The sequence below is a fragment of the Nansenia antarctica genome, assembly GCF_963989245.1.
Source record: "Nansenia antarctica genome assembly, chromosome: 4".
Classification (NCBI taxonomy): Eukaryota; Metazoa; Chordata; class Actinopteri; order Argentiniformes; family Microstomatidae; genus Nansenia; species Nansenia antarctica.
This window is the reverse complement of record NC_137689.1, coordinates 27,745,163-27,771,837: the sequence shown is the minus strand read 5'-3', so window position 1 is coordinate 27,771,837 and position 26,675 is coordinate 27,745,163. Positions and strand designations below refer to the sequence as shown.

Below are 26,675 nucleotides of genomic sequence, written 5' to 3'. Positions count from 1 at the left end.
ATGGCAACGACACCTTCTAACATCTCAACGGCCAGCAGCAACTCATCCGAAGCGTCTGTGGACCCGTGTGACTCCATCTCCCCGTCTCTGCACCAGAACAAGCTGATCCCGACCATCTACAGTATCATCTTCATCCTGGGTTTCGTGGGGAACGTCTTGGTGGTGTTCGTGTTGTCCCAAAAATCCAACCGCAGAACGGTGGCCAACACCTACCTGGTGAACATGGCCATCTCCGACCTGTTCTTCCTGTCCAGCCTGCCTTTCTGGGCGGTCTACTACTCCTTCGACTACAACTGGGTGTTCGGCCGCTGGATGTGCAAACTGTGCGGGAGCCTCCTTTCCGTCAACGTCTACGCCAGCATCTACTTCATCACGTGCATGAGTGTGGACCGCTTCCGAGCCATCGTCCATCCCCTCCAGTCTCAGAGCAGCCGCAACCTGTGTCGGGCGCGGGTCATCAGCTGCGTCATCTGGGCCGTCGCCGGCCTCACCACCGTCCCCACCATGGCCTTCCGGGACACCCACTTCATCAAGGAGCTGGGGGTCACCGTTTGCGGGATAAAATACCCCGTCGACTTTGACTTCTTGTTCCCCGCCATGGCCTTGATCAAGAACATCCTAGCCTTCCTGGTCCCCTTCACCGTCATCGCCAGCTGCTACTGCCGCATCGGGAAGCACTTGCTGGGGACGCCCAGCCTCGACAAGAGCCACAACAACGTGGACCGGGTGATGAAGATGGTGGTGGCCGTGGTCCTGGCCTTCTTCGTCTGCTGGTTCCCCTTCCACGTGCTCACGCTCATGGACGCTCTGGAGAAACTCGGGGTGACGCAGGCCGGGTGCGGGGTGCGCCAGGTGGTCAACACCCTCATGCCGTTCTTCCTCTGCCTGGGCTTCTCCAACAGCGCCATCAACCCTTTCCTCTACTGTTTCGTGGGGAACCACTTCCGGGAGCAGCTGTGGCGCCTGTACGAGGAGAAGACTCCCAGGCTGTCGCAGAAGAGGGACTCCATCAGCACCAGGCTCAGCTCCTTCTCCACAAAGTTCAGTGACCTCAAGGACACAGGGCCGCTGGAGACTCTGAGGCAACACAGGGCCCCCTAGTGGACTATGAGGGACCTGTCAGAGATGTAAACATTTACCCAAGGTACCCTGGAAGACGTCTAAGTCAGCTCTCAGGAGGGCATTGACCCCCAGACTACTCTAAATCAGGGCCATGCAGCCCTGTGTAGGCCGGGCAGAGGGCATCTAAACTATATTTGAATGTCAGTATAACATCCCAGGGGGGTGGTGCCTGAAGCCCAGACAGTGTTACAGTGACGTGATATTTGTTTTTATTGTACCAAAAGAATAACAAAAATATATGTCAATCAATCACGATAGAGCTTGTAAATGGAGTGGAAAAAGTACAGGAAAACATCTACTGTCATATGTACTCTTACTGCCTGTTGAACAATGATGAATAATATATTATGTTATATTCACTATTCATATCTGGAGAATAATACTATGTCTTATGGCTGAATCATATACATCCAACTACAGCAGTCTGTATATCATGTATATGTCCAGAAGTAGTGTACTGTGATCATCTATCTTGCTGAATCTACCTCTGAAAAACAAGCCCTGACAGAGCTTTACTGCCACCCTGTGGCTGGGATTGATAAGTGCAGTGACTTTAATCCAAGAGAAATAGATAGCAACAGCAGTATTGGGCATGACAGTCAGTTGCATGACAAAGGTTCCCTAAGCCTTATCTCAAATGAATAATTTGAGTAAGTCGGTTCCTCCGTTGCTGTCACAATATGATATCAACAGCCATCTGTTTATGTTCTCACTCTCAATAACTACAGATAACATTTATGGTTAAGCATAGAAATTAACAGAAACAAACAAACATCAACAAGGTAAATATGGAGGTACGTTACTTCCACATTGACATCTTCAAAAACAGTAGTGTCAGTAGTGTTATATTCAACAGAAAAACCTCAAAGGATAGTATGTCATTTCCTGTAAATACAACCAGTGTTTGCCAGTGCTCTTGTAGTCGTGACAGGCATCAACAAAATGGAGCATCTGTCTGTTTATCATGGAGCGATCGATCAGCAAGACTGCTACAGAGAACACCCTCAGTGTAGCAGGGAGGGATGGAAGCTACCTACTCCAGGACAGTGAGAGCGTGTCAAATACTTACTGCCTGTGTGTTCTGTGAGTACTTTAAGTGTTCTGTGAGTGCTTGTGAATATTTCTCAATCTAAATGTAAGATTGAGTGAATTTTCCATAATCCACCAGTGACCATAAAGCATTTTTGTTTCAATCATGAAGGTTCAATTCAAGTGTTGTTTTGACTATATTTCCATTTCCAACTCACATACAGTATGTAAATGTATCAGTAGAGGGTGCACTCACCAGGCTTAAACAGAGGAGTTTCTCCATGTTATTTGATTCAAATTGTATATCAATGGTTAGTATTTAACTGAAAAATATCTGTTGAAACACTGTACCCTTATGAATCTGCTATTTCCAAGATGCAGAGATGCTGTCAACACCTACAGAATATATACACTACCGTTTAAAAGTTTGGGGTCACTTAGAAATGTCCTTATTTTTTAAAGAAAAGCACCGTTTTCTTCAATGAAGATAACATTAAATTAATCAGAAATACACTCTATACATTGTTAATGTGGAAAATGACTATTCTAGCTCCAAACATCTGGTTTTTAATGGAATATCTACATAGGTGTATAGAGGCCCATTTCCAGCAACCGTCACTCCAGTGTTCTAATGGTACATTGTGTTTGCTAATCGCGTTAAAAAGCTAATGGATGATTAGAAAACCCTTGAAAACCCTTGTGCAATTACGTTAGCACAGCTGAAAATGGTTTTGCTGGTTAGAGAAGCTATACAAATGGCCTTCCTTTGAGCTAGTTGAGTATCTGGAGCATCACATTTGTGGGTTCGATTATACTCTCAAAATGGCCAGAAAAAGAGAACTTTCATATGAAACTCGACAGTCTATTCTTGTTCTTAGAAATGAAGGCTATTCCATGTGAGAAATTGCCAAGAAACTGAACATTTCCTACAACGGTGTGTACTACTCCCTTCAAAGAACAGCACAAACAGGCTCTAACCAGAGTAGAAAGAGAAGTGGGAGGCCCCGGTGCACAACTGAGCAAGAAGACATGTACATTAGAGTCTCTAGTTTGAGAAATAGACGCCTCACAGGTCCTGAACTGGCAGCTTCATTAAATGGTACCCGCAAAACGCCAGTGTCAACGTCTACAATGAAGAGGCGACTCCGGGATGCTGGCCTCCTAGGCAGAGTGGCAAAGAAAAAGCCATATCTGAGACTGGCCAATAAAAGGAAAAGTAAAAAAAAAAAAAAATGGGCAAAAGAACACAGACATTGGACAGAGGAAGAGTGTTATGGACAGACAAATCGAAGTTTGAGGTGTTTGGATCACACAGAAGAACATTTGTGAGACGCAAAACAAGTGAAAAGATGCTGGAAGAGTGCCTGACGCCATCTGTCAAGCATGGTGGAGGTAACGTGATGGTCTGGGGCTGCTTTGTGGGAGATTTGTACAAGGTAAAAGGGATTTTGAATAAGGAAGGCTATCACTCAATTTTGCAACGCCATGCCATACCCTGTGGACAGCGCTTGATTGGAGCCAATTTCCTCCTACAACAGGACAATGACCCAAAGCACACCTCCAAATTATGCAAGAACTATTTAGGGAAAAAGCCAGCAGCTAGTATTCTGTCTGTAATGGAGTGGCCAGCGGAGTCACCAGATCTCAACCCCATTGAAGTGCCCATCAAGCCAATCCAACTTGTGGGAGGTGCTTCAGGAAGCGTGGGGTGAAATTTCTTCAGATTACCTCAACAAATTAACAGCTAGAATGCCAAAGGTCTGCAATGCTGTAATTTGCTGCAAAGGGAGCATTCTTTGACGAAAGCAAAGTTTGAAGGACAAAATTATTATTTCAAATAAAAATCATTATTTCTAACCTTGTCAATGTCTTGACTATATTTTCTATTCATTTTGCAACTCATTTGATAAATAAAAGTGTGAGTTTTCATGGAAAACATGAAATTGCCTGGGTGACCCCAAACTTTTGAACGGTAGTGTATGTATATTATACAAGATCAAGGAGGAGTCCTGGGGCCTCATTTATAAAAAAAAAAGTACTTTAACGTCATCTTTGACTTTCACGTAAGCAGGGTGCAATTTGGACTTCATAACTTGTGAAAAATAAATTGCTGATTTGCCTATATTTTACACTGTAGGGCAATACACAATAGGGCTAACAGAGTGGACACTAATAGGGTGGACATTTTGAGTTAAAGTTAGCCTTTAGCCTGCCTGTGTTAGCATAATGCCTAGCATGACCATGAATACTTGATGAGGAATCTAATTTGCACTAAACACTTTTTTGAAATTATTCAATTTGATTGATCTCCTCAATACTTAGGCCTAACAGGGTGGACACGTTATGGTCAACCACAGGGACGCGGGAAGGGGGGTGCTGAGGGTGCTGCAGCACCCCCTAGCGGCAGGCAGAAGGAGCTCCTCCTGCCTGAATTTAAAAAATAAAAATATTATTCAAACAATAATTTAAAACAATATAATAACTATTGTTGCTTTTGGGAATAAAAATAAATGTGTTTTTTGTAATAAATGTAAAAATGTGTTTGTTAGTTTTAATGTTAGTGATCACATGGTCATATCTTGCTAGGGAATCTCTGAGTTCTTTAGCAAAAATGCTAAATCAGCCAGAACAATTGAAGTGGAGTTGGAAGAAGATGCTGAGCTTAACAACACTCCCATTAATGCTCTACTGTCGGACGTTGTTGAGAAAGAGCAACAGACGGCCAGAAACGTATTAGAACTGATATTCAGATCCATCCGATTCTTCGGCAGCGAAGGGCTTCCGTTAAGAGGCAATAACAATCGACATGGAGTGCTGTCTGTAATAATGGTCAACATCATGTTTGTGGACATTGTGGGACACTATGAGCTGAGTGGAAATTACTGTAAATTCCAACACATTGTTGGTAACATATTTAACGTTACGTCTTTGTAGTGTGTGGGTGCGTGCGTGCTTAACTATTATTGCCCGTGCATTGGGGCCCGTCGTTATGCCACTGTGTGCGTGTGAGCGAACGAGCAATCAGCGAGAGGGAGGGAGGGAGAGAAATCGTTATAATTTTTTCCCTGGCAATTTTTTTCCCTGTAGCGTATATAGACAGCACCTCAGCACCCCCAGTCAAAATACCTTCCCGCGTGCCTGGTCAACCACATTAAACTCACTTGATGTAGGTAATGTGCGTACGTCAAGTCAATACCTGACGTAGAGCTACAATCGTTTCCACGGTCAAATTGACTTACGTTGAAATTGTATAAATCACTACTTTGACGTGGTTTTCTACCTACGACACGGGTAAGATCAACATTTATCCAAAGTACTTTCTATAAATGAGGCCCCTGGACAACCGAGGTTAGAGAAGAGAACAGAGTCCTGTTATCAAATTGGTTTCTATATGAACGGCAACAATATACACTGGTGTGCATGGTCTTTCCCCAAATCCTTGAATGACACTACATGTAAAATCCCGAAAGATTTATTGTGAGAGTAATAACTATAACATCTCTATCCAGGCACGCGGGAAGGTATTTTGACTGGGGGTGCTGAGGTGCTGTCTATATACGCTACAGGGGAAAAATTTGCCAGGGAAAAAATTATAACGATTTCTCTCCCTCCCTCCCTCTCGCTGATTGCTCGTTCGCTCACACGCACACAGTGGCATAACGACGGGCCCCAATGCACAGGCAATAATAGTTAAGCACACACGCACCCACACACTACAAAGACGTAACGTTAAATATTTTACCAACAATGTGTTGGAATTTACAGTAATTTCCACTCAGCTCACAGTGTCCCACAATGTCCACAAACATGATGTTGACCTAACTTGACCATTATTACAGACAGCACTCCATGTCGATTGTTATTGCCTCTTAACGGAAGCTCTTCGCTGCCGAAGAATCGGATGGATCTGAATATCAGTTCTAATACGTTTCTGGCCGTCTGTTGCTCTTTCTCAACAACGTCCGACAGTAGAGCATTAATGGGAGTGTTGTTAAGCTCAGCATCTTCTTCCAACTCCACTTCAATTGTTCTGGCTGATTTAGCATTTTTGCTAAAGAACTCAGAGATTCCCTAGCAAGATATGACCATGTGATCACTAACATTAAAACTAACAAACACATTTTTACATTTATTACAAAAAACACATTTATTTTTATTCCCAAAAGCAACAATAGTTATTATATTGTTTTAAATTATTGTTTGAATAATATTTTATTTTTTAAATTCAGGCAGGAGGAGCTCCTTCTGCCTGCCGCTAGGGGGTGCTGCAGCACCCTCAGCACCCCCCTTCCCGCGTCCCTGTCTCTATCTATCTCGTCTTACTATTAAAAACTGAATAAAGTAGGTTTCTGCGTATTTCAGACTGTGCATGGGGCCTCATTCATAGAACGTGCTTAGATCAAATTTTGATCAAATTTTGATCTTACCCGTGTCGTACGTAGAAAACCACGTCAACGTAGTGATTTATACAATTTCAACGTGAGTCAATTTGATCGTGGAAACGATCGTAGCTCGACGTCGAGTATTCAACTTGCTTACGCACATTACCTACTGGTTATGCGGAGTTATTACAGGCATGTGAGCCGCACTGGAAAAACGTTGCCTACTGTAATTCATGCGAAGTTTAAGTGGCTCGTAATAAAATTAACGATGTTGTTACCAGCCGAGAAAATGGGTTAAATTCAAGATTTAAAGGGAACTAATGTTTATGATTGTATTTCAGTCTTTCTTTATATCCCTCCGGAGCTGTCTATCTCTCTTCAACATGCCTATGCCTTGCCCGGCCACGGGCTAAATGATACTGGATTTCGAGTTGAGTCGGGATGAGGGGGAATGGCACCCCCCCTGAAATAAAAACAGTCCAAATCATCCCCCTTCTAAAACTGCCATCCCCCCTTTCCATCCCTTATGTCATTTTATCAATGAACGTGGTATTACTGCCCTCTCCCGCTTCCAGACGCACGCCTACCCTATAATATAGTATTAACGCCCTGTGATAGCGGCTCAAATAGCGGCTGAATGAAGCCAAGTGCTATAATATAATATAATACAGACAGTATATAATATTGTCAGTATTGTCTGTCTGTAACTCTGTATTATATTATATTATAGCACTTGGCTTCATTCAGCCGCTATAATTGAGCCTCTATCACAGGGCGTTAATACAAACCTCATTCACCTGCGTTCAATTCCAAGTATGTTTGGTATTTAGAGAAGGAAGCACGTACGCAACTTTAAACCATCTCAGCCCGTTTTATAAATAATGCTTACGTCCGTTTAGAAAAATGTGCTTACGTGAAAGTCAAAGATGACGTTCAAGTACTTTTTTTATGAATGAGGCCCATGGACAGCCAACAAAATTATTCCGTAAATTTGAGAATCTGATAGAAGCCTTTGGGAATCCAAACCAGGGGCCTCATTTATAAAAAAGTACTTCAACGTCATCTTTGACTTTCAAGCACATTTTTCTAAACGGACGTAAGCATTATTTATAAAACGGGCTGAGATGGTTTAAAGTTGCCTACGTGCTTCCTTCTATAAATACCAACTCAGGTAAAATGAACGCAGGTGAATGAGGTTTGTATTACATACCCAGCCATCACCTTGTCTTGAGATGTCTTAAGATGTCTGTCAGGACCAGAGGGTGGAACCCAGAAGCAGACAACGGAGAACAGGAGGTAAGATAATAACAGTGTTTTATTATAGGGTTTGGGGTTAGGGGAATCCGGCTGGGGGTAGGTAGTGCAGGTAGGGGTTCTGGCAGGTAGGCAGGTACTCAGACAGGCAGGGGATCAGGCAGGCAGGCAGGTACTCCGACAGGCAGGGGGTCAGGCAGGCAGGCAGGTACTCCGACAGGCAGGGGATCAGGCAGGTACAGGGCTGGACTGGGACAAAAATTAGGCCCTGCCATGTGGCTCAGACCAACACAATCGGTCCGACACCGCCGATCAACATGCTGGCAGTCTGTTGAATATACCATTTGTAAAACCCCCTATAGAGCGGAGTAAGTGACATGGACAGCAAGTATACCAGCAAATCAGCAAAGTTCTCATTTACATGTACACACAGGCTGCATGATTGCATTATGTTACACCAGAAGCCCAGTCATTTCAAATGGAAGGTTGCAAGACAACATTATTGGGTTGCAGACTGCATGAGTTTTATTTCTCCATGCAATAAAAAGCATTCATTAGTTCTGAACTAGGCTAGTGTAAAAAAAAAAAAAAAATATTTTTATTTTCAAATAAAAAGTATTATTAACACCCATTGTTGGTATTGCATTTATGTCAGTGACAGTGATACCTCAACTTGCTAGCTAGCAACAAAATAGAAAGTCACAAAATGCAGAACACCCCCATCTAACGTTAGCTATAGAGTCCACAGCCAAGCAGCACTAACGTTACACCACGAGAGAGATCACTGTGTGTGCATGAATTCCAGCCAAGTCCTGGTGAAGCGCAATGCAATCATGCTGCCTGTACGGGTTAGCATAAGTCATAAGACATTCTCTGCTGCTGCTCCCTTAATCTGGCCTTTTGTAAAACCAAGTAACAACATTGCTTACCTCTCTAGCTGTGTCCTGTCTCCTCCTCAATTGCTAACGGCACATCAGTGCTAACGTTAGTTAGCAGTAAAGATTTTGCTGTGGCAGCCGCAGCTGTAGTAGGCCTAGCCCCCACAGTCGATGCAGAGAACATATCTGTCAGTTTCTGACATTTTGAGGCATCCTCTGCTAGCTTCTTACTTTTTTTCTCCCTAATTTTCTGGGCACCCCCTTTCACTATCTTATCTACGAACATGACACTGTACTTGGGTTGTCGGCCGAGGGATCAGAGTGGGGGAGGGGGCCGATGGACAGCAGGGCCTAAGCATGTGATTGGGCCAGCCCATGTGTTAGTATAAACGGGGGCCGCCGCTTGATTCAGCGCTAGTTGATGCCGTGCTATTTTGGGCCGCGCTATTTTTTTTTTTTATTTTTTTTTTTTTTGGGGGGGGGGGGTGTCAGGCGGCCCGACCGGCCCAAAACTAGCACGGCCCATCTGCCAGCGGGCAGAAAGATTGTATGGCCAGTCCAGCGGTGGGCAGGTAGGCGGGTAGTCAGACAGGCAGGAGGTCGGCAGGCAGGGAATCCTTTAACGGGGAACAGGGAGAATAGGGTTAGGCTAGGGTATCGGATAACGTCAAGAGTAGCAGGAACGAGCATATGAACCAACCATTAAGTGGTTACGATCTGGCGATGACTGGAAGCAGGAGCAGAGCTTAAGTAGGAGCCAGTCGCGGTCTTATTCGTCCACACCTGGCACCACTGATCGTCGTCTGATGAGCCAGGGGCGGAGCTGTGACAATGTCTTCATTAACCAAAATAAGACATTTTGTCTGTCAAGGGGCCTCATTCATAACGGTTGCTTAGATCAAATGTTGATCTTACCCGTGTCGTACGTAGAAAACCACGTCAACGTAGTGATTTATACAATTTCGACGTGAGTCAATTTGATCGTGGAAACGATCGTAGCTCGACGTCGAGTATTCAACTTGCTTACGCACATTACCTACTGGTTATGCGGAGTTATTACAGGCATGTGAGCCGCACTGCCTAGTGTAATTCATGCAAGTGGCTCGTAATAAAATTAACGATGTTGTTATCAGCTGAGAAAATGAGTTTAATTCAAGATTTAAAAGGAACTGATGTTTCTGATTGTATTTCAGTCTTCCTTTATATCCCTCCGGAGCTGTCTATCTCCCCTTCAACATGCCTAGTGCGTTCCACAACGGACCTTGCCCGGCCAAGCTCTAAATTATACTGGATTTTCTCCGGTGTCAGGGAGTGAGCAGCCATATAAGAATAAGACCACCTGATAAGAATAAGACCATTATATTATTACAGTATAAGCAGCACTCGAGAAATAAAAACAGTCAAAATCACCCCCCTCTTTCCATACTTAATGTCATTTTATCAATGAACGTGGTATTACTGCTATTTCAAGGTGCGAGGGGGCACGCACACATGCAATGACAGTTACTGACACTGAAGTCACTGGCGAGGGGATGCTAAAATTGTCCTCTTATAAAATCCACCACCTCCCCTGATTTTCTTTTACAACTTGAGTAGAGTATAAGCATGTGCCTGTGTGCCTGGTTAGTTGTCATGATCAAACGTTACAAATGCAACTTACAGAGAAGCCACCCTTCTCTGCCCTCTCCCACTTCCAGACGAACGCCTACCCTATATTATAGCACTTGTCTTAATTCAGCCGCTATAATTCAGCCTCTATCACAGGGTGTTAATACAAACCTCATTCACCTGCGTTCATTTTTACCTGCGTTGGTATTTATAGAAGGAAGCACGTACGCAACTTTAAACCATCTCAGCCCGTTTTATAAATAATGCTTACGTCCGTTTAGAAAACTGTGCTTACGTGAAAGTCAAAGATGACGTTCAAGTACTTCTTTATGAATGAGGCCCAAGATGTCTTAAGTCGTCTTAAGACCTAACCTGAAGACATGCACTCATTCACTCACTTAAGACATGGAGCATAAGAGCCATATTTTCTGTGTCTTGAAGACACAGAACATCTTGAGATGTCTTAAGACACTGAATATCAATGTCTTAAGACAGTCAGGCGATCTTGTTCCAATTGGAATAATTAAGTATATAAGTAATAAGTAATATAATAAGTATAATAATGAATTATCCTATTATATATTTTACATTATTAATTAGTTAATAATAATTAAATTGGTGTGTCCCAGGACAAAAAATGCATGTCATCACTGTAAAAAAATATTTTGGATTTTAGTTCCTTTAACACATTTTTGTGAGTCAGGTCAACTAAATTTTGCCAAAAAGTTGAGACAACTAGAAATGTTAAGTTTTAATCCATTCAACCTGTCTGTGAAATTAAAATAGTCCACTCAAATCAGAATGATGAGATCACTCAACTTGTCAAAAACGTTTCTAGTTGTTGCACATGCGCAGAACACTGCCTAGAACAGAGGCTGCTGTAAATGCCTCAGGGCAACACATGACATCTCTGGCTATGATGGGCCACATCTGAATGAGATGGAGTACCTCACAGCCAGTGGCACATGCCAAGTGATGAACATCTGGGAGCTGAAAGTATAATGTGGTGTGTAATGCAATTTCATTCAGAGCTGTTCACACTTCTCACAGGACATGGACTTTGATGACAAAAATGTACTATTTAGTGATCTTAAAACAGTTGCTTGTTATATTAAGTGTGTTCTTCACAACTTCCGTAATATGGAGAAAAAAACCAACAAATTCTAGCGCAATTCAGGATTTGCAGAGAAGAGGACCAAATCACCAGCGGGTGTCACATATAACAAACAGGCAGACTATTAGAGAGAAAGCTAGTTCCCATTGACTTTGGTTGTGGCAAAAACATATACCTTGCTCTGAGCTTCATTAGGCATAGGTAACATGCATGTATAGACAGAGCTTACATTAAAACATTTACCTGAATGTGCGGTTCAATGACAATGTCATCAGAGAAAAGCTGGTTGTTTTGGCTGAACAAGGTCCCAGTCTCTGTTTCTTGTCGTTTCCTCTCCACTACACCCATCTCAGACATGCCAGCGATAATGATGTTGGTGTTGGACTTTGTTCTGCGGGGTGCTTCACTGGCAACCTGTGGGTTGGAGAGGTCGGCCTTGTCGACTGTGCAAATTCTGCATCTAAGAGAGACATCATTTTAATAAGGGATGCATTTGAAAGATTTCACACAATGTACATAACCAAGAAGACCAAATGGCCAGAGAAGTAATACTGAATCTAACCGTTTGTTTGCGGTGGAAGACAAACAGTTTGCACAGTGGTTTGCCTGGGGCATATCGACATTGATCTCCCCAATTCCTCCACATACAAACACATTGCCTCCATAGTAAGGGCAGTTTGCATAATACCCCTCCTGTAGTCTGCGTATGTATGGAGAAATGGCATTCATGCACTGCTCAAATGATGTCCCTGATTTGGAAAGAAGATATATCTCAATCTCACATGAACCATGACTTAGACATTTTAACCATTTGTTAAAATGTGCTGATTATTAGGGATGTCCCGATCCCACTTTTTCACTACCGATACCGATACCTGGGCTTCGGGTATCTGCGATACCGATACCGATCCGATATTTGTATACATTTTTTGACCCCTGAATAATAACAAATACCTCCCCAGTATATAGTCCACACCAACAACAGTTAAATTAAAGACTGCCAGCCTTTATTAAAGCAACAAATGCGACGTGTTGTGGATTGAAACTATGGATCATAAGCTTTCAAATGATGAGTCATACATTGAAATCCGAAAAAATATGAAGTTAGAGTAATTTGAATGTTGTTAGACGTCAGGCACATATAGGGTTAACCTCTTTGTAATGAAACCGGAAGCACACAGCGCTATGCGCATTTTAAGCGCATATAGGACTCGCGTGAAGCATTTCTGCGACACGCGTTTCTGTTCACTGTTTTCATTCCCTCATCGCTTATACACATATACGTTTGATTGCGCATGACAGTAGGATCGGATCGGAGCCTTTTTTTTTTCTGGTGCGATCCGCGATCCAGCATTCAGGTCCAATATCGCGGCGATATCCGATATCAGTATCGGATCGGGACATCCCTACTGATTATTATGCTACCTGGTTCTCCAAGGCCTATGATGCCCATGTGCTCCCTTTTTGCCGCCTCAGAGCGGGGCAGGTTACCGACTGAAAAGTACATTCCGTTAGTGGAATGGTACTTCCTCCTGTACAGCCCAAATCCATCAAAATATAAATGGATGTAGAGTGGCAGAACTGGTACCCCTTTAACGAAACAATGTTATGGCAACCATTACTTCATGCATGTTCTTGTTCAGCTTACTCACAGCAACCTATCATATTTGATAAGCCATGAAACTATGACTTAACAGTGCCAATGAAAAGCAGTAGTACAATATCATGGTAAGTTTTTTAGCCTACCTGTGGGTAGTTCTCTTTCTGGCTGCCCTTCACTACAATGAGCAGGGAGAGTTGCTACATCTTTGATGTATCTGCTGCTTGGCTCTTCAAATGCAGTGGCAGAGTGGTTGCTGTATATGTAGTAGCCAGTGAACTGTGGAATCTGAGGTATTTTCTGAACCACAGTATCCACTTTGATGGACTCAAATGCATCAGATATAAATAGTTGTTCTCTAACAGGTGTTAGACTGTGGAACTGTTGATGATTCCTCATCTCAAGGCCACGGAAAAGTATTCTTAAACTTAAATTCACCAGACTGCGACTTTGCACAAGATTCTTCAACTAACACTTTGTCAAGGATATCATTCCTGCTTAGCAACTCAGTTATTACAGTCAATATGGGCACATATACAAACGTTTTTTTCTGGTCTGCATCTAGGACATATTCTACTGGCTCAATGACAGGGAACTTATCTCTGAAAAAAGCTGACCTTTTGTGGTCAGTGCCAAAAGGGCCACTCCTTGAAAGAAAACCAAGAGGATTTGTTTCCTGTATAGTCTCTGTTATCAATGCTAAGATGGGGCCTTCAGTGTTACAGTTGTGCTGCCTTAATACATTTTCAATACATCTCTTGGTGCACTCTCCAGCTAGAGTACCAATTTCATGTAGTTCATCAACTATTTCTTGTGTAGCTGACTTTGAGACATGCAAGATTGTTTGCATACGTAAGAATAAAGATGCAAGTCCAGGGCTCGACATTAAGGCTTGTCCGCTTGTCCGGGACAAGTACATTTTATGTTCGGACAATTGGACTTCCTCCTGCAGTTGTCCGATGGACAAGTCAAAACTAAAAAAAAGGCATTCCATGAGTGCTGATCAGATTAGATAAGTAAGCTTCTCGACTTAGCCTACCTGTTGAACGAGTGTTTCTGGCCGGGCCTGCGGTGCTCTGCGAGCGGACTGAGCCGTGTTCAGCTGCGACGGGCGCTCAGTAATGTTCCTGTTCCTCAGTCTCATTATTTTAATCTGGTTTGGTATAATCTCACCCGCTGATTTAAATGTCAAAAGAAAGTATAGGGGTCTAATTCATTTTTTGATTACTAAATCTTAATGTCTTTGTAGGACAATCTACTCTGTACTGCAATTACACCCAGTGGCGGATACAGAAAGTGGCTGATGGGTAGGCCTGGAAAAATCTGGGTGGGCCTGAGTGAAACTCATCACTGCACGTTTTAGACCTATGTATGAGCAGCCAGATGGATGGAACACAACCGGGCTCGCGATCATAGGCGCCGATTTATGTTTCTGCCCGTGGGTGCTCGAAACATTTGGGTACGACCAACAGGCATGCACACACGCAAAATATTCGCAGGGACTGGAGGAGATCACTATGCAGACCATGAAACGAACAGAAAATAAATGAAGTACCTGTCTACCCAATGCAACGGACAGCCAAACAAGTTATTATAATACACACACGCAAGGCATTCAAGCGCACGCAATTCAATGAATTAACCAATAACCATCAACTATGGAGGACCAAGTCTGACAGAATTAACAATAAATATATAGGTACATAAATGAATGTATGAACAAATAAATGAACGAATACACACTAGGATCCTGTGATATTCCTTGAGCAGACAATTCCGCAGTTTCCACAAAGCCTACTGCTCGTTCTTTAATTACCCCTCCATGAATGAATCGAATACAGACAGCAACTAGCTCGCGCTTGGATAGATCTTTATACTCATCCGCAAGTATGGCATAATATGTGGATTGCTCATGCAGTTCAGACTTTATCTTTCGAATTAGCAGTGAGGCTGCAGCCTCAAGCAGCTCATCCTGAATGTGATGGCTTAGGAGCGTGGCATTTCGAGGCAGTTCCTTCAGTCTATTTTCAATTTCTGGATCATATTTTGACATGAACTTGAATAGCTCCAAGAAATTACCTTTATTGAGCGCCTCTTCCGTTTCTCTGTGACCTCTAAGTGGAATTTCCAACTTGGCACACAACATAGCAATGTCTAACACAACTTTAACGTGTTGCCGGTTTCGCTCTATGAATGAAACGGCATCACCGTGCATTTGATTTAACACTGTCCCACGGCTTTGGGGTCCATGGCTTTGCCCATCCAACTTGGTGAGGGCAACAGCATGCGGCTTGCTAGACTCGTGTTTGTCACAGGCCTGCCGGAGACGTTTCCAATTTTTGTATCCATCTCTTATAAAAGTGAACTCTGTGTGCGCCTCTGGGAAATGTCGACACACTTTACAAAAAATAGCGTCTCTTTCTTTACTATATTCCATCCACTTGAACTTCTCGTACCAATTTCTACTGAAGGAGCGCGATTTCCCATCTATTACAGTGGTAGTAGGGAATGTTACCAGCTTTGGTTGAGTGGCTGGTTCCTCCATGGCTGACAGATCCGACGGTGTAGTCCTACCAGTTCTTCACAAGCCGGTGGCAATGACGGTCGCAAGACAAAACTATTCACATTACAGTTAGTTAGTGAAAATTAAACTTTAAAAATATTTTATTATTAAAAAATATGTATTTTTATGAATCTGACTGGGTGGGCCAGCTGTCACCTAGGCCCACCCAGGCCCACCCATAGATCCGCGCCTGATTACACCTAGACTTCGGGCGGAGAAGGAACGCCAGCGTGCCCTCTCGACCGGCATTTTTTGAAAAGTGATCATATCATATCAATCATATCTATACATCATATCTATCATATCATATCTATCATATCTATAGCCTACATCATATCTATCATATCATATCGATCATATCATATCTATCATATCTATACATAATATCATATTGTAATTTTTAGATTACTAAATCTCGATAAGAATAAATACTTATGGAGGAAACGGTACATAGATGATAGAATTAGCAAAACTCCAAATATGAACTACATCAAATGGGAAAATCATCTGCCCAAAACAATTTCTGGATATTAAATAAATAAATCAGCAGCAAGATGCTCTCATAAAAGCCTCTCATACAGTAAATGTCTTAAACACGCATTTCCACACGTCAGTCATAGTAACTTATATTGATAGTAAATAGTTAGGGTTAATAGTTTGGGTTAGCCTATATTTAGCTATTTAATTGTGTCTAAACTTGTCCGGTATAGATCCGTTAGTCAATTTGAGATGACAAGAGAAATGAAAAGAGAAATGGAGGAAGAAAAGATAATAGGCTAGGTGCACGATCTCCCTACTTCCTGAAAGGCAACTGGGATGAACATATCCTGTCTCACTCTATTGGTTTAATTGATTAATTAGCTGTGCACTGTGTGTTCCTACAGTTTACCGCACAGCTGATTAATCTGATTAATCGGCCATTGGGTGGGGTGGTGCTGGACACCTAAACTCCAGTGTGTTAATTTCCTGTTCTATTAAAAAGGTTCAGTCTCTGTTCCTCTCCTCCTCAGCGGTAACACAGGTAGCTGATGATGAGCTTGGGGATGTCCAGTTGACCTATGACCTCCACGGCTCTGGTACCCAGCATCCTTCTCAGCGCCACTCTGCTCAGGTGCTGCAGACTCAGGGGGTTACTCTCATAGTGCAGTAGACAGCGGGCTGACGGGGACCCTGGCAGGGCCAGGTCGCTGGGCCTCCTCTCCTGCTGGTCTCTGGCGTACACGTTGGCCCCGAACTCCACCAGCATCCTGATCATGTCCACGCTCTGCGCCCCGGCTGCATGGTGCAGGGGGTCACATGCAGCCTGGCTGCATTCACCAGCGCACCTGCGTCCAGCAGCACCTTGACACAGCTGGTGTGTTGGCGGGAGCAGGCGACGTGCAGGGGGGTGCCGTAGTACATGTCATAGACCTCCAGACTGGCCCCCCGAGACACCAACAGCCTCACACACGCACTGTTACCCTTCATGCAGGCCTCGTGCAGGGCGGAGGCTGTGCAGGAGGTGAGGGTGGGGTTGACCGCGGCCCCGTGGTCCAGCAGCAGGGTCACACACTCCAGGCTGCCCGCAGAGCAGGCCTCACACAGGGCCGTGCCCCCGTACACGTTACAGCTGTCCACCTGAGCCCCTGCCCCAGCAGCAGTCTAACACAGTGCGTCTGGCCCCTGCCGCAGGCCTCGTGCAGGGGGGTGACAGAGTCCAACCCCACCATGTTGACCGAGGCCCCCCCCTGGATCGAGGCCCCCCCCAACAGCCACGCGCATCATTCGACTGATGCTCACGAGACGTTGCTAAGGGACGTGTATGTATAATGTACAAAGCAGGGCTCGACATTAAGGCTTGTCCGCTTGTCCGGGACAAGTACATTTTATGTTCGGACAAGTGGACTTCCTCCTGCAAAAGGAAGAAGTCAAAACAAAAAAAGAAATCAATATGTATTAATATCTGCAAACATGAATTCCTCCTTCCGATCTGAATAGTAAAAAAAAATAGCAAGCAAAGCGATGCCGCGCCTCATTCTCGCTATTTCAGTCTCTTCGTAGTTCGTTATCGTCATAGTTCGTAAATTCGCTCAGAGCGCACACTGCGTTCAACGTCATAAAGACGTGATTGGACAAAAGGCATTCCATGAGTGCTGATCAGATTCCAGAGCGAATTTACGAACGCAGCCATAGTGTTGTGGGTCTCCTGTCACGTGAACGCGTATTCGCTTCTTCTCAATGCCGCTTATTTTCATGTAGTTCGATGCGATCGTATATTTTAGGTTTGAAGTTTTTAGACCAGCACATCGCAATACGAACTTCAGAATGACACTAATTATAGATTTCTCAATTTGAATATAGGATAGGCTACTATCCAAAAGCTAGCAAATAAGATTGCTTCCATTGGGGAGAGACTATAGTTACAAATTTTTTTTTGTAAATATTCCTAGATATTCATCCCTTTTGTGGCCAATCTTAATCTAAAAGGGTTAGGGTTAGGGGTTACGTTTTTAAATAATTACAAAATATTGAATACATTTGAAAATTAAGGATACATACACATACCGTGGTGGGATGTATCTCGGGGGGGGGGGGGGGGACGAGGCGGCGTACAGGGATGAGGTAGAGCAACTGAGCAAGCTGTGCAAGGTTAACAACCTGCTGCTAAACAAGTCAAAGACCCAGGAATTCATCGTAGACTTCAGGAGGAAAAAGTCCGAGATCCAGCCCCTGCTCATCGACGGAGAGAGCGTGGAGAGAGTCTCAACCCTCCGATTCCTGGGACATCACATGCGGGATGACCTGGCCTGGAAGGACAACACAAAAGGCACCATCAAGAGGGCACAACAGCGGCTATACACCCTGAGATGCCTCAGGAAAGAACACAACAAGCAGGAGATACTGGTGGCCTTCTACCACGGCGCAGTGGAGAGCATCCTCACCTACGGCATCTGCAACTGGTTCCACAGCTGCACAACAGCGGAGAGAAACGCGCTACAGAGAGTCGTGAGAACAGCACAGAAGATCACCGGCGCCCCCCTCCCCTCTCTGGAAGAGCTGTACAACACACGCTGTCTCAGGAAGGCCTCCAAGATCTCCAGGGACCCGACCCACCCTGGGCACGTACACTTTATCAGGCTGCCCTCGAAAAGGAGGTACAGGACCCCGGCCGCTAAGACAAACAGACTGAAGAACTGCTTCTACCACAGGGCCGTCAAGGCCCTGAACACAGCAAAGGCCTAAGTTCTGGGCCCAGGACAGTCCGGACGGATTGTATGGCAGCTAGTGCTGAGGCACAAACATGTACATTTCAAGCCTGCAAACTGTGACACTTTAAAATAACGTGAAAAAATACTTTTGTGCAATATGACAACCCTAGTTGACTATCTGTGCAGTATAGTAAAGTGGATTGTGTACATAGCCTTTATTGTTGTAAACCAGCTCCTTACCTTCTTGTGATTTTATGCTTTTTCTATTTATTTATTTATTTTTTCCTTTCCTAACACCAGGGGAGCCACCCCTCCTAAATTTCGTTGTTTGGTACCTGTACTGTAGCAATGACAAATAAAGTCCATTCCATACATCATTATCAAATCAATAGTAGTCAAATGTGTTATTTTCATACACATACACTCACTGGCCACTTCATTAGGCACACCTTGGGGTTGGACCCCCTCTTTTGCCTTCAGAACTGCCTTAATTCTTTGTGGCATAGATTCAACAAGGTGCTGGAAACATTCCTCAGAGATTTTGGTCCATATTAACACTATAATATCACGCAACAGCCCGTCTGGCACCAACAACCATGCCAGGTTCAAAGTAACTTAAATCACCTTTATTTCCCATTCTGATGCTGGTTTGAACTTCAGCAGATCGTCTTCACCATGTCTACATGCCTAAATGCATTGAGTTGCTGCCACATGATTGGCTGATTAGATATTTGCGTTAACAAGCAGTTGAAAAGGTGTACCTATTGAAGTGGCCGGTGAGAGTATAATATATTATTATTCATATTATTGCTTTTTCTAAATCTTTGGATTTGGACAAGTAACTTGAGCTCTAGGACAAGTAAAAGATAAGTTCACTTGTCTGAAGGACAAGTACCTGAAAAAGCTTAATGTCAAGCCCTGAAGTCTATGCTTAATTGACTCTCCATTAACATCTTCAAATTCATCATCTTGTGAGATATCATCTTGTGAGACATCAATGTCTATTGGCAACAAAACGTTATATTCCCCACTGGTTGCAGCTGGTGGATCACAATCATAAATTAACTCGGCCCTTAAATCTTTCAATTCGGAAGAACAGTGATATCTACTTTTATGAGCTTTGAAGGTGGAATACACATTAGAATCGAATAGACATGGCTGAAAAGGACACTTCACAGTTTCCTTGTTTTTCAAATGAACTCCCAAATGAACAAAGTATTCTTTAAGTGTACAGAGCTCCGAAAAATCACATAATTCACAATGTAGTCGATAAGTCACAATATTATTTTGAGATCCACGAGCAACAGCATCTTGAGGTCTCTGGGTCAATGTTTCATGCTTCAGTAAATGATTCTTTAGAGCTACTTGTGTCGTGAAAGAGCACACACAGTCACTGTAGATGCAAGGCAAGGGACAAGACCTACTATAATGTCCGTGTTTGAACTTGTAGTGCCTTATTATACTACGCTGGTTAGCTGAAGAAAACGTGCAGAACTTACATTTCCAGTTCATAGGGTTGCCTAGCTCTGCAATGCAAAGCTCCTCTTACTTTCACACTTTCTGTGAAAAAAAAGTAAAAGTAAAAGTGTGCACACACAAAAAAAGCACTGAAATTAATTGCAGCCCCCCCCCCCCCCCAATTCTCTAACTGCACATGCGGTCAAATTACCCCACTCTGCGTTTCTACAAACCAAGCTAACTACCTAGCCACAATTAAACTTTAGCTACACCTGGCTCAGCCAGCTAAAAGCCATAATGTTATATTCCAGAAAACAAAACCAATTCTCTAGCAAGCTAAAGCTGCATGCACAACCAGGTCATTTCTTAACACTGTTTATTTACTTAAGTAACTGTATTATCTGTATTTATCATGTACAGTATTATTTCCTGCATGTCAGTTATACCAAAGATATCTAGAATGTTGGTACCAAAATATAACTCGTTCCAAAACAGGCTTAAGGCAGCATGGAAACAAGGTGTTGCCAGAGCTGTCAAAACTACAGGTATCAAAAAATATGCGGCAACCTGATCTAATGGAGAGGATGGAGAATAGAATCCTGACACAGGAACAGGTCTGCCTCCGACCAAAGGTATGGTAGGGTGGGGTTGATCATAAATGTATTAATTATTTCAATACAATATTTAATACAATTAATTATCAAATAAGTCAGTATTAACTTCTTGTAAGAGAGCATTCTTTGAATCATATGCATGCTGTTTTATTTCCTAGGTTTGGAAAAGGGGAAAGCCTGTCATCCAAAATATTGACAACCCTCTTGCTGGGCAAGCAGCACAGAGACACACTCAATATCAGAGTGCAACATTGTCCCCTGAAACATACAAGTATATTATATCAATGTGTTTCTATGCACTATCAATAGCATCTAATTTAGATTTTTTATTTTAGTTGTTTATCTAAAGAAAATAATATTTTAAAATAATTAATTATCTAAAATAATAAATTAAAAACAATCTAAATGATATGCTATTATCAATAGCATACCCCTTTTATAATTAGCATACTGAATTTCGTTCTCAGATTTGATATAAAGACTATCAGAGTTGGGTCATTTGTGGAGACAACCCCAACCCAACTCAACCCAACCCTACTTGGTGAAGACAGGAACCACAGGCAACCGGTGAAAATCACAGGCATATGGGCTACCATGTCAGGTAAAATAGTCTTACTGAAAGACCTTGTATAAAAAATATTGATGGGAATCTATAGCCTACCTTAATACTTGTTGTTAGTGTTGTTCCGATACCATTTTTTAATCCCGATACCGATACCGATACCTGACCGTGCAGTACTTGCCGATACCGAGTACCGATCCGATACCACGGCGTTTGAAAAAACAAAACAAAAAAACATGTTTTTTGAGCCGCATACTCACCTCGATGTAAAATTATTGCTAACACTTAGTCTGGCACTGCTCAAAACCTTTGTAAAACAGGAAAAAATACCAACAGAGAGTGAATACTATAGAACTTTTTTTTATTGTCTACCTGGTATGGTGACAAGAAAATCAACCCCTTATAAAACCTGAAATGTGGCTCTCACAGATGCCAATCAGTGCAATATCCATTTAAGATATAAAACAGTCGTAGTAGTAGTGCAACAGCAAGTGAACATTTACAAACAAAATAACTTTAGTACTTAAAAAAAAAAAAAAAATCGTTTTTTTTTTTTTTTAGTACTCGCCGATACCGATACCAGCATTTTTGTGCGTATCGGTGGCCATGCCGATACTAGTATCGGTATCGGAACAACACTACTTGTTGTATTGTCTTTTATTTTCAGAGAATCCACAGCTCCTGTTTGAAGGGACCGTGTTCCTGCCACTCCACAGAGAAGATCCCCTGACAGGCTGTGAAGAGTACAAGGAGGGAGCAAAGCTTCTCTTCCCACCCTCAGCCATCACTGACACCCTCCTGTTCCTACATCATAAATGTTTTTGGGAACCACGCCAACTTGTTGGGATAGGTATGAAGTCAACTGCCACCAATGGGCAATACTGTGAAATTGTTGATAAAAGAGTAGTCCACAACATCAGGAACACATGCTACCTGAAGAATAGGTTTCTCCACTCTCATATGGAGTAACTCTCCCATGTCACACTGTGACGGTGGTCATTGTAGTCTGTCTGGGATGGAGGATGTCAGTGTAGTCTCTTTCAGAAGGACAGTTTAGTCTCTCTGTGGTGGAGGGGAATCTTGGGGGAGTTGTTACACAACACATTCTTGTTTATTTATTTATTTGTATTTTACATAATTAGAGTTAGTAGATTTGTGACAGCCCCCCAGTGTGTCTGAATTGGAGTCCTAGTATACTGTACTTCCAAATGGTTTAGCATGGGGGGTCAGGTTCAGTACTAGATTTGGGCCGAGGTCCAATAGTGTCCTACCTACAAAAGGTTTTGTACATATAATAATTTTGTTCATATAATAATGTTGTACACATAATCATTTTGTTCCTATTTATAATAGTTCTTGCAATTTCCTGTAAATGTCTATCAATTAGTAATCCACAGTATGATTACGTATTTGTGTATGTTGTTTTTTAAATAATAAAATGCTGAGACAATACTATGACATTCATTGTGTTCTTCATATTTCCAAGACATCTCAAGACATCTTAAGACATCTTCATATTTCCAAGACATCTCAAGCCATCTTAAGACATCTTCATATTTCCAAGACATCTTAAGACCCATGTCTATAGACACGTCCTTAGACGTGTCTTAAGATGTCTCGAGACAAGGTGATGGCCGGGTATGTAACGCCTGTGATAGCGGCTCAATTATAGCGGCTGAATTAAGACAAGTGCTATAATATAGGGTAGGCGGGTTCGTCTGGAAGTTGGAGAGGGCAGAGAAAGGTGGCTTCCCGGTAAGTTGCATTTGTAACGTTTGATCATGACAACTAACCAGGCACATGCTTATACTCAGTAGGCTACTCAAGTTGTAAAAGAAAATTAGGGGAGGTGGTGGATTTTATCATATGAGGACAATTTTAGCATCCCCTCAGCGTCAGTGACTTCAGTGTCAGTAACTTGGTAAAAATGTCATTGCATGTGTGCGTGCCCCCTCACACCTTGAAATAGCAGTAATACCACGTTCATTGATAAAATGACATAAAGTATGTGTAGTATATTTTACTTAAACACACACATACATGGACTGTATATGGTATGGGCCTGTTCTCCTGACAAGGGGGGTTTTATGACACCTTGTAAACACATCCTTTGTCTTAAGGGCCATATGTTTTTGCCTCAGGAAGTGCTGTCCCTAATATGGGCATGTTAAAATGACTTCATGTGAATCTGACCTGAACTTTAACCTGGAATGACTTTTAGGCCAGGTGACATCATTGTAGGGTCTCCTACTTTTCACACCTCAAGCATCCATACAGTGACCGTGATAGGACCATTGTTTGTAACTGTATTTACATACTATTGTTTATAAATAAGGGTGTGGGCCCAGGGGGCCCTCTCTTCTCTTCCCTCAGACCACCAGCTCTCTCTCTCTCTCTCTCTCTCTCTCTCTCTCACCACGCAGCCCACCAGATCTCCAGCCAACTCTCATATATTATGTAACATGTGTACTTTCTTTAAATAAATAGTCTTAAACTCAGAATTGTTTTCGTGATCCATATCCAACAAGATATTCAACATATGGAAAGAGGGGGACGAAAGCGGGGGACAATTTTGACTGTTTTTATTTCTGGGGGGATGCCATCCCCCCTCAACTCGAGTGCTGCTTATACTGTAATAATATAATGGTGATCCATATCCAACAAGATATTCAACAAAGTGGCGAGCCTGACCCAGGAGCCTATAATAGGAAATCTGCGTTTGAAGACTGAAACTAGAAACCCACGTCTGCAATACAGGTAAAGAAGCGCTATTTTCTGTTTAAACAAGAAGGACGCGCGTGCGTAATAGCTGTGGTTTTCAAACATTTCCTTGGGGCAAAAAAATCGTTTTAAGTAACCTTGTTGGAAATAATCACTATATAAACAATAATCTTTCATAAATAGCTGGTGAAGAGAGCCGGGTTAGGAAACCCGTATTTGTAAATATAGTGATTTGATTGTACGGTATTGGGAAAATATCGTGTGTGTGTATAAAACTGTGGTACTAAAGGGAGACGTACTTTAGTAGTGTCTATATGAAAAGTGTAGACTTGTCGACAGAAAATTAACGGAAGACGTTTTGTTAATGGGTCGGCAATATTGGTTATTGTGAAGATTAGCGAGAAGCTGATGATTGTGTTATAGTGTTTATGGAATATGAATTCCTAATTTGATAAAGTGTAACTGGGCTATGAAGTCCGTTTTGTAAGTAAGAGCATCAGGGGAGGCTGGTTCATTAGGGGCAATTGGACAATGCCCCACCAAAGGGAGAAGAGAGAGATTTTTTTTCTATGACTTCTAGACAGTGTTGCTTCTGAATATCATAGTCCAATCAGCTAGTGTTCTGTGGAGTATATCATAGTCCAATCAGCTAGTGTTCTGTGGAGTATGTTCCAATCAGCTTCAAGTCCCGCCCCTTTCGGGGCAACTTTCACTCTACGCGAAATTGCACTAGGCTGTTCTCGTAGACTTGCATGTAAAATCTATTTTGGTATCTTCAGGCCATTCGGTCATTTGTCTATGGGGTTTTGGGACATGCACAAAGAATCGTACGTGCTTACGTCATGTCATACGGACGTTCGTTCACCGGCTTCACCATCGCTATGGCGGCTAGTAATGTTCTGAACAACTAAGAAACACCGTTCAGCCGTCGTAGCAACCAGGAGAAATTAACAGTAAAGGAATTAGGACCACCCAGACCAAATTTAATTATAAAGCAAGTTTATACAAAGGCAGGGAAAATTGGAAAATCGTATAACCGAGGATTTAGGAGGATTTCTTTCTGTAAACAAATTGAACAAATGGATTAGAAGGAGGCATCTTTTGTTCCCAACTTGAGGATATTACAACTGGACCTATTACCGAAGTCAAACTTCGTTTGTGGTCGCAATCTCCGCAGCTGTTAGGCTGCAACTGTTGGTGTTTTGCGAAGCCAGAATACACAAACTCGACCTGAAGGTAAGAGAGTCAGCTAAGATAAAAGCTACCGTATTTTCCGCCCTATAAGGCGCACTTAAAAGTCCCAAAAAAAAAAAAAAAACGACAGTGCGCCTTATAACCCGGTGCGCCTTATATATGGATCAAAATGTAAAAATTACATGACCAATATTTTTTTTTTTATAATAATACAATGTTTCAGTACGACTGGTAAACTGCAAAGCCGCACCGCTTGCAGCATTACGGTAATCAGTAAACGACGGCCGCCATCTTGGAATCTCCGCGAATGCTATTGTTATGCTATCATGTGCTCTGAATGGATGCCGTACTCACCCAACTGTTCAATTCGGACACTCACACCGCTTGCAGCATTACGGTAATCAGTAAACACCGGTGTTGTGCTTACTCACAGTCCCACACCACAAGACCCCAAGTAAAGAAGACTAAACAGAGTTTCCGAGGGAACAAAGTGAGATTCTTGGTGCTTTCAACTTGAAGTTTTAAAGTACCCACTCGATATAATAAACAACAGTTTAACGATCACTAAACACTTATCATTTGTGTATTGGATTCATTATTCTCGTTTGCCGGAGGCTACCGGTAAGGGAGGGTTGATTTGTAAACATACTTTCGTTTTAGCTCGTGTTCAAAAGCAAGAACTGTGTGTTCATCTAGTTATGTGTAGTTATGTGTTTTTAGCATGTCGATGTTCTCCCAGTATGTTGTCATGTTATTAAAATACAGTTTAGACCTTCGTAGCGATGTGTTTTGTTAGCTGTTAGCCGCTAGCAGCGTTTGTTGTGGTTTGGTCAGATTCACCCATTCAGTGTTTGAGATGAACCAACATTCAAATACGCCTGTCGTGTTCAATCTTTCTCTGATTTGAATGTATGACACATCATTTGAAAGCTTACAATCTGTAGTTTAAGCATGTGTAAAAACTGAAAAAGTACGTTGCACATTTCACCAGGAGCTGTCACATATTGGTTGTTGGTTATAATTGTATAGCCTATTGGTTGTTTTCTGGTGTTGTTTTGCTCTGTTTGTAGTCTACTTGATGTATTTTTATCAGCTGTTAAATCACCACAGCGGTTAATCCACTAATAGAGATAATAGCAGATTGAAAATGCTTGTAGCTAACTACTCTATATCTCGTGGTTGCAGCTATTGCGAATTGCTATTCACGCGAGTCAGCTGTGAATCACCGCAGGTCCTTGACGCTTGTTGCAAAAATGGATGACGAACGGCTGATACTTGAGGTGGAAAAATATATATTTTTGACAGTGGAGCAGGTAGAACGTTGATGGTGACAACGCTCAGGTGGAGCTTGGACAACGGGAAGTTGACACAACACCGATGGAGAGGTG

At 42.6% G+C, this 26,675-nt stretch overlaps 1 protein-coding gene and 1 pseudogene across 2 annotated transcripts; one reads left to right on the top strand and one right to left on the bottom strand.

Moving 5' to 3' along the window:
* Nucleotides 1-1,101, top strand: agtr2 (angiotensin II receptor, type 2; the record flags this gene model as incomplete). Its single annotated transcript, XM_080529306.1, has 1 exon — nt 1-1,101. One exon carries the CDS (start codon nt 1-3, stop codon nt 1,099-1,101), a length of 1,101 nt encoding a protein of 366 aa, XP_080385432.1.
* A 15,455-nt stretch (nt 1,102-16,556) lies between these two features.
* On the bottom strand, nt 16,557-24,970 carry LOC308155941 (ankyrin repeat and SOCS box protein 13-like; annotated as a pseudogene). Its single transcript has 2 exons — nt 24,959-24,970; nt 16,557-17,277 (listed from the first exon to the last, which is right to left on the bottom strand). The product of its transcript is annotated as an ankyrin repeat and SOCS box protein 13-like (transcript).
* Nucleotides 24,971-26,675: the final 1,705 nt, after the last annotated feature.